The 13610-nt window shown below is 43.4% G+C and overlaps 1 protein-coding gene across 9 annotated transcripts in view; it reads left to right on the plus strand.

Moving 5' to 3' along the window:
- Positions 1-13610, plus strand: part of IRF2 (interferon regulatory factor 2) — an 86426-nt gene that overhangs the window by 61214 nt on the left and 11602 nt on the right. For all 9 annotated transcript variants that reach the window (XM_081269017.1, XM_081269013.1, XM_081269015.1 and 6 more), the window contains one exon: positions 1858-1975. In XM_081269017.1, the coding sequence (XP_081125143.1) occupies positions 1858-1975 (118 nt within the window). The remainder of the gene's footprint in view (positions 1-1857; positions 1976-13610) is intronic.

Raw genomic sequence — 13610 nt, forward strand, 5'->3', positions numbered from 1 at the left:
CACTGGGTTTGGGAGAATCAAGATTCATCAGTAACCTTTGATTGTGGTGAGGAATTTACTTAATAGTAAGTACTGCGTACTTATTTGTCTCATTTAATCCTCACACCAGCCCTGTGACATGGATCTTGTTTCCATGGATTTCAGTTTACAACTGTCTGAGTGCCCTAAGAAAAGCTTAATGGGGTTAAATAAAGTCCTGCAACCAGTGAAAAGCAGAGGAGCCTGTCTTTGGCCCCTGGTTTGTCTGATTCCAAAACCCATGACCTTACCAGCCTCTGGGAGCTGGATTCTGTACATGGGGTGGAAGTGAGACCATAGGTACCTACTGACAGGGAGCGTGGGAGGAGACAGTTAGGAAAGGCAGACATTAATTCAGTGGTTTGGCTTTAGGAAGGAGGGGAAAAAAAATGGTGACTCAGGTCACAGAAAGTGAAGTATTTTCCCAGGAATGCTAGGCTTCTTATTTGAAACTTATAAAAGAGATGTTGGAGGAAACAGGGAAGGGAAAAAAAAAAAATCTGCCCAGGAGTGCTGTTCTGGGTTCTTCCTTTATTTATGTTTGACCTTTAGTATGTCTGGTAAGCCATGCAGCGTATGATTTATTTTTCTTTCTCTCTTCCTCTCTTCTCTCTCTTTTTTCCTCTTCTTTTCTTTTAATTTTAACCCAGCTGCACAGTGAAATAATTCCTTAACATTGGATCATGGGATCATGAAGAAGGAGACTATCTCCCTTCCTATGTGATTGCTCTAAGATTTTGGGAGGAGGTTAGCATTGATTCCAAGTAGGACATAAGTAGACCATAATGGTAATGATAAGAACACCCAGCATGCCTTAGGCTGTGACTGCTCTTGACCTTCCAAAGCACAGTTCTATCTCTACCTCTGTGGTCCTCTGTGCCCAGTCTTGTGCTCCTTCCTCTGCTACCCTCTTCTTCCATTTTGGATTCCTCAGGAATCATCCTGTGTGGCTTTTGTCTGATTTTTATTGTTATCATCAAAGCAAATGCAATCTTACCTTGAGGAAATACTCTCATCAAACTACTTACCTCAGGACTGGCTTTCTTGGAGTTGGTCAGTACTCTCAGGGAGTGGAGGGCTTGAATGCACTTGAAGAAAGTTGAAATTCAGAAAGTATGACAAGCAAAAGAATTTGTTCTTATTTCATTAATATGCATGTGTTGGATGGGATACTCAGGCACTCAAAGAACATTTATGTGAAACCATAGGTATGAGGTTGCCTAACTGGACTTGGGCCAAAGAAACAGAGGCTTCTGATGTGACTGTAGCACAAATTGCCAGCCACCACCCAGTATGGGATGCTCACGTAGCTGCAGTCCACCGCTAACCATGTCCAAGGAGAATTCACCCACAGGTTGTGCTGGGTCCCTGTTCTTGCGCCAATTGTTGAGGTAGAGCCTTTCCTAAGAAATTATTATAAAAGTGGTGGGTTGACTCCTCTCTAAAAGAGAAAGCCAAGGATTTGCCTCTTTGGAGCACACCCCGCCAAGGAGGAGGACTTGGAATCTCTGTCCTGCGGTACTTCACACGGACAGTTCTGTATCTCTACTGAACCCAAGAGCCATTTGTCCACCGCTGTAAGCATTTCCTAAAGGCAAACCAGATGTGCTGGTACCATTTCCTTGAAGGAAAATGAAGGAAACCAAATACCCAGCAGCATGCCGTGTGCAGAAACGATCTGCTTTAACTCAAGGTTAATTGAAAGAAGTAGGGATGCGTACGGTAGATGAACACGAATGATTCTAGCATTAAAGAACTTAGACAGAGGGTAGAGTTTAAGCTAAGAAAAGGGAGGGGGAAGGAAGTGTTCTCAATTCTTTTTTCTTTTCTTCTTCCTAGCAAGAACCAGTTGAGTCATCTTTGGGGCTTAGTAATGGAGTAAGTGATCTTTCTCCTGAGCTCGCGGTCCTGACTTCAGCTATAAAAAATGAAGTGGATAGTACGGTGAACATCATAGGTAAACCGTTTTGACATCTTATTTTTTATACGCACAAGCAGCCCTCTGAGGTCTAAAATTTGTAAACCAGTGATCTTGAAATAACATCATCAGTAGGAGGAGGTCTTGGAACCATCTCAAAATCCAACTTCCATTCCCCAGATTTCAGGGCTGAAAAGCAAAGGCCTTTAAGGATGAAATAAAGGAACTCAGATGGGTCTGCCCCAGAAAAGAAGGCCCTGAGCGACTTCTAGGAAAATGCTTCTTCTCCCATGGCTGATGGTGACTGGTTCTTACTCTTTCACTATTTAGTCACATGGATGAGTCTGATTTTTTTTTTTTTTTTAATTTGGGAAACAAGGAGGGGGAAGATGGCCCTTGCACCTTCTCTCAGCAGCTGCTCCTTGGCTCGCTTGCCTCCAAGGTGGTGCTCATTTTACAGGTGAAGAAACTGAGGCACAGAGACCTGTTGTCAAAGATGCACAGTGTGATTTTGTAGGTACTTTGGAGCACACACCAGACTCAGTACTCTGAGCAGGAAGTGGATGGGGGAACAAGGCAGGCCCAATTCCTATTTTCATGGAGGGACATAAATAGTAAGCAAATAAACCCACAGGTAGCTACTGCATTCCCATTTGTAGTATATACCTCATAGGAAGAGAACAAAGAGATGGGAGAGGATAGCCTTGAATCAGATTTAGATTGGGAGGTCCCAGGAGTGATGTTTCCCTGCAGACTGGTGTGAAGAACAGCATGGGACATGGGGCAGGCACGATGCCCTCAGAGTCTGGGGGAACAGAAAGAAGCAAGTGTGACATAGTGTAGGGAGCACAGTGAGGTCCCCTCAGAGGGGGGTGGGAGGTGTCAAGGGGGCCTTTGCATGCTTCAGGGAAGGAGGTTGGGGTTTATCCCAAATTTGCTGGAGAATGTTTTCTAAAACTTCTTCTTCTTCTTCTTCTTTTTTTTTTTTTTCTTTTTTAATTTGAAGTATGACCCAGACCGTGAAGTGCCCAGGTGTTTTACATACTCACATAATGGAAACACTCTCCCTTGGAACTCATCTTAGCAGTGTCCGGGATGCTATGGTGAATGGGTGGTGGGGACCTCATGCAAGAGTAGAGGCCAGCAGTCAATGTGACTTTTTCCTAGAATTCGGAGCTGGGGCTTTGTGGCCCTCCGGTACCTTTTGGTCCATTTAACTTTGTTCCAACAGGGCTCCTGATGTTTAATAAGAACCAGAGAGATCAAACACAGCTTTAAAAGCCAACTTCCTGCCTGGGCACCTTCATTTCTAGATCCTCAGTTTGACAGTGACAGGAGGCCACACAGGGGATAAATAACATCTCCTTGTTCCCCTTGGTTTTGGGGTTTGGGGAGTAGACTTGCATATGCAGAGACTGCCTTAAGCATTGAGGTCTCTGACAGATGCAGTGTGAGGCAAACAAAAAGCCTGGCCTAACGTGGGTGATGGCCAGAGTCTCATTTGGGTCTTCTTCCTGTCCAGGAGAAGGTAAGCCACCCTAAAACTTAAAGTCTCAAATGACTAGTGAATAACGAAACACATATTAGATATTTAGAAATATATTTACAAGAGTGAAGCCCCTGATAGATCTAGTCTACATGGGTGGGCCCTGGAACTAGACAGCAAAAAGATGGCTCTGGTGGTTTATTTAAGGGGCTACATCAAAGGCAGGGGGTACATCACGGGTGGAGTCTTGCTTCATGATGTCTTACTGTCAGCAGGTTGATTGACATCTTGTCAGGTCAAACCCATCTCAGGTGCTGTGTGGGACATGGCAGAGCTTGAGGGGGAAGTTCACCTGCATCAGACGATCAATCCCTGTGGGGGTCCAACGGGATGTTCCCAGTGTCAGACTTATCCCCTCGCTAGGCTACCATGTGCAACATAGTCCACACACAGCTCATGACACTGGCCTTTCCCCCAGCACCCAGACTTGACACTGGGATGGAGGCAGTAAGTCCCACGGTAGGGTTTGAGCCCAGAGGGATCCTGGAGACTAAACATATTTCTCACTTCCCAGGGAGGAAGCTCAGGCCCCGTGAGTAAAGCCACTTGCCCACCAGAAGCCCAACTTTCCTCCCTGCTGGACCCCTTCATTTGATGACCCACCCTTTACCTCCTTCTGCCCCTGTGGCTGCGTCTCCCCACCCCCTGGTTCTGCACTGCTGGCCTTTCTCAGCAAGATTCCCTGAAAGGTGCATGCTGCCCCTTGAGCCCTTTAGAAACAGGAAGATGTTTGCCCAACTCCAGGCACATTTTCTTAATATTCAGCTTATTTTGAGTGAAATGGTTGGTGTTTGGGGAAGTTTCCTTTATTTATGAGGTGAGGTCAGCCTCAGATGATATGCCAAAACAAAGCCAGAGTTGTATCAGGGTTTTCTTTACTTTTTTAAAACATTACTATTGCATTTATTTTTAGTTGACAGATAATACTTGCATGTATTTATGGGATACAGGATAATGTTTTGATTTATACATGTATTGTAGAAAGATTCATTAAAGCTAATTAACACATCGGTTACTTCAACCACTTATTCTCTCTCTTTTCTTTTTTTGAGGTTTAAAAATGTTTTCAAAAATCTATTCTTTTAGACATTTTGAAATATACAGAACATTATTATTATTTTTTATTTCTTTTTAGATATGCATGACAGCAGAGTGTATTTGGACATATTATACATACATGGAGTATAACTTATTCTAATTAGGATTCCATTCTTGTGGTTGTACAGAACATTATTATTAACTGTGGTCACTATGCAGTACATTTGGACACTAAAGCTTATTCCTCCAGTGCACATGGGACCCTGTATTCTGAGATCAAACATCTTCCCTTTCCTTCTCCTCCCCACCCTAGCCTCCATTCTCCTGTAACCACCTGTCTTCTCTCTGTTCCTGTGCGATTGACTTTTTGAGATTCCACATATAAGTGAAATTACGCAGTGTTTGTCTGGCTTATTTCTCTTGGCATTAATGTCCTCCAGATCCACTTTTTAAAAATCATTTTGGTTGAGTGTTCAGGGTGTAAGTTCTCTGTAGGTTGTTTTCACCCTCTTGTGTGATTGGTGCGAACCTGGGGCTGTTGTGAGGGGAAAGGGGCTGTACTCTCTCCTGGTACCAAGATAGTGGCCAGTTCTGGTTAGAGAATCACCTACTGGATTAAGTGACTTCCTGGTGTTAATAACAAGTTCATAATAACGAGCAGCAAAATGAGTTTGAGGATATTTTTCTCATTAATTGATGGCCCTTAGGAAGGTATGTAATTATATGTAAGTTGATTCATGAAGTATTTAAAGAGAAGGGTAATTTGCAATCGTTGCTCACTGTGGTTACCATCTCAGACAATGAACACCTAACAGTGCTCTTTCCCCACAGCCTCCCATGTGATTATTAATGAGCCATCTTTGGCATCATGATTTGTTGTGAGAGAGGAGGAACACGGGGATTTGCATCCCAAGGCCACTCTGGCATTTGAGATATTGTTGCTCTGTCTCTCTTTAGCTTGCAAAATGCTCTATTTAAAAATGACAGTTTCTTGCTTTCAGGTCCTGGGTTTCTGAACCCAGACATCATTTCAGTTTTCTGTTCAGGCCCCTAGGTGAAAGCTATAAGGTGTTTTTCATCCTACTGTATTGAACTACATTTATAAGATTAAAATCAGAAGCTGAAATGAGTACTTAATATGATAGTATGTATGTTGTCTCAGAGCTCTTTAGGAAAATGGATTGAAAATCAATAACTGAATCCAGTGGAAGACCAGCCACTAGTACATTCTTCTTTTCTTTTTTTAAATACATATTTTTTAGTTGTTGATGAACCTTTATTTTATTCATTTATTTATATGTGGTGCTGAGGATCAAACCCAGTGTCTCACACATATTAGGTAAGCGCTCTACCACTGAGCCACAACCCCAGCCCGACTAGTACATTCTTATTCTGGACAGACTTGGCTGTTTTCCTTTCTATGTGAATAACTGTGTAAAATGTGAAAGGTACTGTTGCCCTGACAAATGAACTCTTGCTTCATTGCTGCAATGTTTTGCTTTTATTCTTGCCACAATGCACCGCAAAATACACACCCAGGAATTGTCAGAGGGCTGTATCCTGGTCTTGCCACTCTCTCCATAACAGCTGGATGTATTTTCAGAATTATCCAGCTGTGCATACCAGAGAGGAGTGTGATGTCTCCGTACTGAAACTAGTCTCCAAAGGTCCCTTCACTACTGTCTTATTAAGTGCCCAAGCTTAGCACCCAAAAGACCTATCCCCGATTTCCCTTTAAGAGGAGGGAAGAAAAAAAGAAAACTCATTTTTTATTTTTAAATTTCTTTTTTTTTATTGGTAGTTCAAAACATTACAAAGCTCATGACATATCATCTTCCATACATTTGGTTCAAGTGGGTTATGAACTCCCATTTTTTACCCCAAATACAAGTTGCAGAATCACATCGGTTACACATCCACATTTTTACATAATACCATATTAATGACTGTTGTATTCTGCTATCTTTCCTATCCCCTACCATCCCCCCTCCCCTTCCCTCTCATTTTCCCTCTCTACCCCATCTGCTGTTGTTTAATTCTCTCCCTTGTTTTTTTTTCCCCTTTCCCCTCACAAACTCTTATATGTAATTTTGTGTAACAATGAGGGTCTCCTTCCATTTCCATACAGTTTCCCTTCTCTCTCCCTTTCTCCCACCCCACTCGTCTCTGTTTAATGTTAATCTTTAAATTTCTTTAGCATTGAATTTTGTTGTGTGTGTGTGTTGACTTCTGGTTTAGGAAATGGAAGAAGCCAGCAACATGTGGAATTGTTCTGACAGTGCGTGCTGGCCTCTTGCCAAGGTTAGCAGTGCTTTTGCTGAGCTGTATGGAAATGCTCTCCAGGCCAGCCTAAGAAGTTTGCAGGTGCAGAGGACATTCCGTCTGACTTGCCTGGGCAGTACTTTACAGTCCCATTGTGTTGCTTGATAAAAGGCGACCCCACCCTTCCATAAAGCAAAGATCACTGGAAACAAAAGATGCTATTCATCACTCTGAAGTTCATAAAGCAAAACCAGAGTAACTAGACATAACAGCAATTAGGAAGTAATATATTTTGAATTTTGTCTTAATTTTGGATGCCCAGAGTGCAGCTTTGAATGCACACTCCTGGCAGTTGCTTTCAATTTGACTAACTTTATCTAAAGCAAAGTTTAAGTAACTTTTTTAACCCAACCTAGAAACCCAGCTGTCAACAGACAGGGGCAGAAGGAGGGGAGAACAGATTCACAATGTAGAGACCCACTTTGGTGTCTCATATGAAGTTAGAACTCCAGGGTGGCAGCCTCTGGCACCAGAATTATGTGATTTTGAGGATGACCAAAGGTGATAATGAGACCCAACATCAAGGTGTGATTCCATTTTTTCCATTTCTATTGTCTCCTGTTGTTGTTCCTGGTGCTTAAGGTGTGAAATTGCATCTATAGAATAGGAAGTAGCTTTGGGGTGGTTCTTTAGGGCTGGGGATGTGGCTCAAGCGGTAGCACGCTCGCCTGGCATGCGTGCGACCCGGGTTCGATCCTCAGCACCACATACCAACAAAGATGTTGTGTCTGCCGAGAAGTAAAAAATAAATATTAAAAATTCTCTCTCTCCTCTCTCACTCTCTCTTAAAAAAAAAAAAAAAAAAAAAAAAAAAAAAAAGGAGGATACCCCTTTTAAGAGATCATCCGTGCTTGTTTTCACAGGGTTAGCAGCTGTGCCCTGGGACTTCCCCTGGGAGGGCCGAGCTATTAGGGATAGGGGCCAGAGACAGAGCATCCACTTTTTATCAGGACCCATGGAAAAATCTTGGCAATATGAAGCTGCATGTGAAGAGTGAATCAAGACCCCAGTACCCTCCGACACAGAGGGGGCAGCATATTTCTTCTTCCATGGCAGAATGGGCCTGGGACAGCCTGGCACACAGATAGGACAGTCTCTGTGTGCTAACTGGGAGCCCTGCTGCTGGGGTTTGGCAGCTGTTTTTTCAACCTTATGAAGTTTTAATTTATCAAGGAACCTGTTGTCTTTTCTTGAGGCTTTATTTAAAAAAAAAACTTTTTATTTTTTGGAAATAGTTGGAAACAATACCTTTATTTTATTTATTTATTTTTGTGTGGTGCTGAGGATTGAACTCAGGGCTTCACATGTGCTAGACAGTGCCTCTACCGCTGAGCCACAATCCCAAGCCCCAAGGCTTGATGTTTTTTCTCCTTCCCCCTATTCCTTGCTGTCTCCACGTTAGTTATTGATAATTCACGGGTCTTTCCTTCTTGTGTTTCTCAAATCCACCTCCTTTCAGTTCTGACGGTTGCTAGTTGTACTGTGGCTCTCACCTGGGCTTCACTTGCTCTCTCCCTTTCATTCCTTAAACAGAGTGATTTGTTTCAAATGCCAGTAGTACCTTGTCACCACTGCCCCCAAGGCAAAGGCCCAAGTTCTCCCCAAGGCTGGCATCACCTGGTCTCTGCCGGTGATTTTTATGCCTATTATTAAACTTGAATTATTCTAAACAGTGCAACCCACATGTGGCCATTAGGGAAAACGAGGTTGGTGGTGGCTTTCATTAGTGTGGAGCAGCCACTAAGGCTCTGGCAATTCTGTTGCTAAGTGAAGCTGCCACCTGAACATGTCTCATACCTAAATTTTTGCTCCCAGATCATTGACCCCTGAGACACTGATTCACTCTCTGCTGGTTTTTTTGTTTGTTTTGATTTTGGTACCAGGGATTGAATTCAGAGGCACATCCTTAGCCCTAGTTTATATTTTAACATAGAGACAGGGTCTCCCGGATTTGCTTAGTGCCTTGCTGTTGCTGAGGCTGGCTTTGAACTTGTGATTCTCCTTCCTCAGCCTCCAGAGCTGCTGGGATTACGGGCATGCACCACCAAGCCCAGCTTCTGCTGAGTTTTTTACTGAGAAGCAGTGTTTGGCCCCTATTGTATAGTAGCAAGTGCTGTGTTTTCTTACATGGTGAAGCTTCCTGCCCCACCAATCACAGGTGCCTGTGCCTGTCCCTACCTGTTGAGGTGGGGATAGCAGGCAGCCCAGGCAGCCGGGGGAGCGAACCCACACAAGGATTGACCTCTGTGTCTAAAGTTGCTAACCCTCGTCTTTCCCACCATTGCTCTTCAACCAGTAGTGGTTATGTTTTACAAAATATAGATCATGGCTGTATTTTATAAAGACAAGAGCACTAGATTAGAAGTTAAAGGACTTGGTTTCTCGTGCTATTTCTGAAGTTTTTTATTTACCGTGAGATCTTGGGCAAATGCCCTAACCTCTATGACACCCAATTTACATATAAATTGATAATAACACACTTGTTATTATTTTTAAAATTGAAATAAAGATATATAAACAGAAATTTAAATATATATATATTTATTTATTTATTTTTTTATTGGTTGTTCACAACTTTACAAAGCTCTTGACATATCATACTTCATACATTAGATTGAAGTGGGTTATGAACCCCCAATTTTACCCCAAATGCAGATTGCAGAATCACGTCGGTTACACATCCACAATTTTACATACTGCCCTATTTAAACAGAAATAATAATATTGATCCTGTCTACCTTACAGAGATTTAGTGAGGAAGAAAGGAGACATGGATGAATCATTCTCTGGGTAGAAGGTGGTAAATATGATTATGATATTATCAAAATCAAATTAAAGTGTGTTTGAGTAGGAAAAGTAGCCTCCATAAGCTGCGTCATCAGGGCTGGTATTAATGGTTCCAACACTCACATTCTCGTGTAAGGTCCAGGAGAAATTTCACCCTGTGGTTGATGCTGATGGTCTGATTTCATAAGCTTTGCTGGCCAGTTTAATTCTCGACTCTGTAGGGCCACCTGGGTGACCTTGGCAATTTACCTGGCCTCCAGTTTCAGCTTTTTCAAAAGTAAAACGATAGGACAAACCCACCTCCAAGGGCCTTTCTGTTTTTAATAGTCTCAGCTTTTGAGCCTGGGAGTGAGCTGCTTTCTCAGGTGGAGCCCTACACTAAGTCAACAATTGTTAATAAAGTAAGAATGACCTTTCAAGCTATCAAACCGGTTCATCAGTAACCAGCCATGAATAATGTTGTTGTAATTCTCAGCAACTAGATTGAGATAAAATTACCCTCCTGTGGCTGAATTTGCATGATAGGCTGATCTGACTAAGATGGAGGGGTTTGGTGGATTTCTAGCTCCTCCAGCCATTAGAGAACTGTTGAAAAGAAATGTCACTGGTGGTTAGGGGCTCAAAGATTCATTAAGGTGAAACTGCAAGTTTTTCCCCTCAGAGGGGCTTAGAAAGCTGGAGAGGAGCTCAGGTTGAACTTCATTAATGCTTTGAGACTGTGTCACAGAGGAATAGAAACTTGGGGGTCAGGTTAAGCTGACCTTGAATCCTGGTTCTGCCACTTCCTGGCTGTCTGACCTTGAATTAGGTATTTAGTTCTCATGCTGTTATTTCATTATGTCTAAAATGAGGATCATGACTGTTCCTTCCCTGTAGGACTGAGAGATGGGGTGGGGGGCAGATAGGCAGGAGAGGCTAAGGCATGAGCTCAGGAAGCTAGGTTTCCTGTTCATATTTCCAGTCAGGTCACTGACCAGTGCCCAGAGGATGGCCACAGAGAGAGACAGGTTAGTGATGGCAGTGAAGCGTATCTAGAGAGAATCTCAAATGTTTTGATTTCCCTGTTTGTCCCAGGGGCTTTGTCTCAAGCTGGAAATTTCCTGAAGTGCCCTCAGTGAGGTTGGGATGGAGAGGAGTGCTCATCCCTTACTGAGGCATGCAGCAGTGAATTCCCATGGGAGAAGCGTGGCCTCGGAGATAATGTACTTATAAAAACGGGCTTTCTAGATCTTGGCCCAGAAAACCAAAGCTTACTACTATTCTGTCCTAGTCACTAGCACTCGGGATATTCTTAAAATTTGAGTACAGGCACTGATCTGCTTTTTTCATCTGAGATCATGTATGTTAAGTGAAATACAGTGCCCCTGATTCCTTTTGGGGGTACAGTTCTTAATGTTTTGACAGGTACACTCAGTTGTGTGACCACCATACTCCAGTCAGAACATTTTTGTCACCCCCAAACATGTTCTCCCCCAGCCCCCACACAGCAGCATAGCCTAGGTCTTCATTGCTGCATTTAAGTTTAAATTAGAGTCCATTGGCTGTGAATCTTGGAACGTTCTAGAAAGCATTAATTGTCACAGTCCACATTTGCAAGTTGTGAATTTCTGCATGATCTCATCTCCAGCCTGTGAGCCTCAACCTTCCATTCATGTGTTTTTTGGGCGGAGATTTGTCGCTCCTCCCTGGTGCCACCTGTGAGCATGTGTCCTGACAGGATGCAAAAGTTCTAATGCTGGTTCTCAGCTCTCAGGAGCCATGATTGGGTTGAAGAGATATGGTATATACAGCTAAAAAGTTAAGTGAAAATTTACAGAATTAACAAGAAATATGAAACAGAAAGTCAAGGAATGCCACAAGGTCCTGTCATGGTGTGGTTTGGGCTGAGTTCCAAGGACGGAGAGTGAGAGGTGTGCAGAGCAGACACAGGTCTATAGGTGCCGGAGTGATCAAGAAGGCTCCAGAAAATGGGCATTCTGGATAACTCCTGCCACAGTCTGGCTGGGCTCAAATCACGAGCCACTGAAGCAGGAGCAAACTTTATTTCTGAACTCCACCAGCACACTCCACACATGCTCCCCAGGAACTCTCCCAAATGCCACCCACACTGCTCCTCCAGGAACTACCAACCGGAAATCCCTCCTCCGGCACTTCCCCAACCAATGTGAACTCTCCAGGAATCCCCGAGAGAACTCCAAAGTAGAGGATCCAAAGCAAACAGTAAAGGTCTAATATACAATTGAATCAATCCAGCATCATCTTAATGCCTCGCCTCTCAACCAATACTATTGGCAAAATGCCAGGGGCCATTCCGACTGGCTGTGGCCCTCAACAAATTCCCATTGCTCTACCTCCCACTCTCACTGAATTCCTTGAACTGGAAAGAAATACTTCAGCTCCTCAGCTTTCATCTCGTGTTCTCCCTCTTGCCTTCCCCTCCTTCTCCATATTCACTGCCGTAAGCTTTAGCTCACTTGGTGCTGCCTAATCGCCTACTAGACTCCTTAGCAACCCTCTTGTCTCTGGGGCTCTCTTGCCGCCCCTCCTGGTACTGGATAACAGGGACCTTGCAAGCAGGTGCTCCATGAGACCTTTGTTGCCTTGGTGCACTCGACTTTGCATGGTGCCTTCCCTCTTCAAACACACACACACACACACACACACACACACACACACTCACACACACACTCACAGTGCTTGCTTGGTTTCTGTCTCCACCCACCAAGTGCCTCTTAGGACTCGGGACTGGATAGGACTTTGTTTTCTTTTCCTGCCACTTTATTGACTAGGGAGAAATGGCAAAGGAAACCTTGGGAGGGGTCCTTGTGGGCACTCAGTCGGAGCCTGATGACCTGCATAATCCATGCCCTCACACTCAAATGGGATAGTCTGAAGGGTGAAAGCAGAATTTGGGAGTCTGCTTGCCATAAATAGCCTGCTTGCCTCTTCTTTAATTATATCCCTGCCAGGAAAACCTAACAGAATCCCATTTCCCTTCCATTCTGTTTGCTGTGGCTTTGTGAACTCCTGTCACATCCTATCACATCCCCAGCCCCGTTCCCAGCCTCTTCGGTGCCTTCTTTTCTTTGTTACAAAACCTAGGAATTCCCACTGTACTCTGAAACCTTCCCTGAGTAGAAATCAGATAAGGTTCTCATCACCCCCAAAGTAATTACAACAGGGACTTAAAACAACTAGGCGCCAATAAGAAACTTTGAGTGACTGAAACAAGAGCCAGTTCCCAATTCCAGGAGACGGCAATGGGGCTCCTTCCTGCCTAACCTGAATATTGTATAGTTGCAGAAGTGGGAGGAAAAGGACAGGAACAAAGGGCACTGCATAAAATCCAAGCTGTGTGAGTTTGAACAGGACACTCTCCCTCTCTGTGTTGGAGTGTTTTCATCTTTAACAGGATAATGATGGCTTCCCTGTCATTCTCATGGGTTTAAATGTTAAAAGAACTTACACACATTGTTAGTATAACATCGATTATGGTGGCGAATGCTTTTGAGGACCTTGGGAAAATATTGCTCTACCTCCCAATTACTATCCTATTATCTTCTCCTTTATTAATTGGAGCCAATTTTCAGGGACATTTCATCTAATCAACTGCCAACAGGAGTATAAGGTCAATTCTCTGTAAAATTAGGACAGGGCATTTGGGACATTTAAATTAAAAATACAATGGAATATCATTACTTACCTATCAGAATGGCTAAAATAAAAAATAATGACAATGCTAAATGCTGGTGAGGACACAGAGATATTAGATGACTCAGTCATTGCTGGTGAGAATATAAATGTACAGCCGCTCTGGGAAACAGTTTGGCCGTTTCTTGTAAAACTCAACATGCAATTCCCATATGAGCTGGCAGTTGCACTCTTGGGCATTTATCCCAGAGAAATGGAAACTTATGTTCATGCAGAACTTGAACACCAACGTTCATAGCACCCTTATTTGTAATAGCTAAAGACTGGTAT

The sequence above is a fragment of the Spermophilus citellus genome (genome assembly GCF_964194105.1).
Source record: "Spermophilus citellus genome assembly, chromosome: 16".
Taxonomy (NCBI): Eukaryota; Metazoa; Chordata; class Mammalia; order Rodentia; family Sciuridae; genus Spermophilus; species Spermophilus citellus.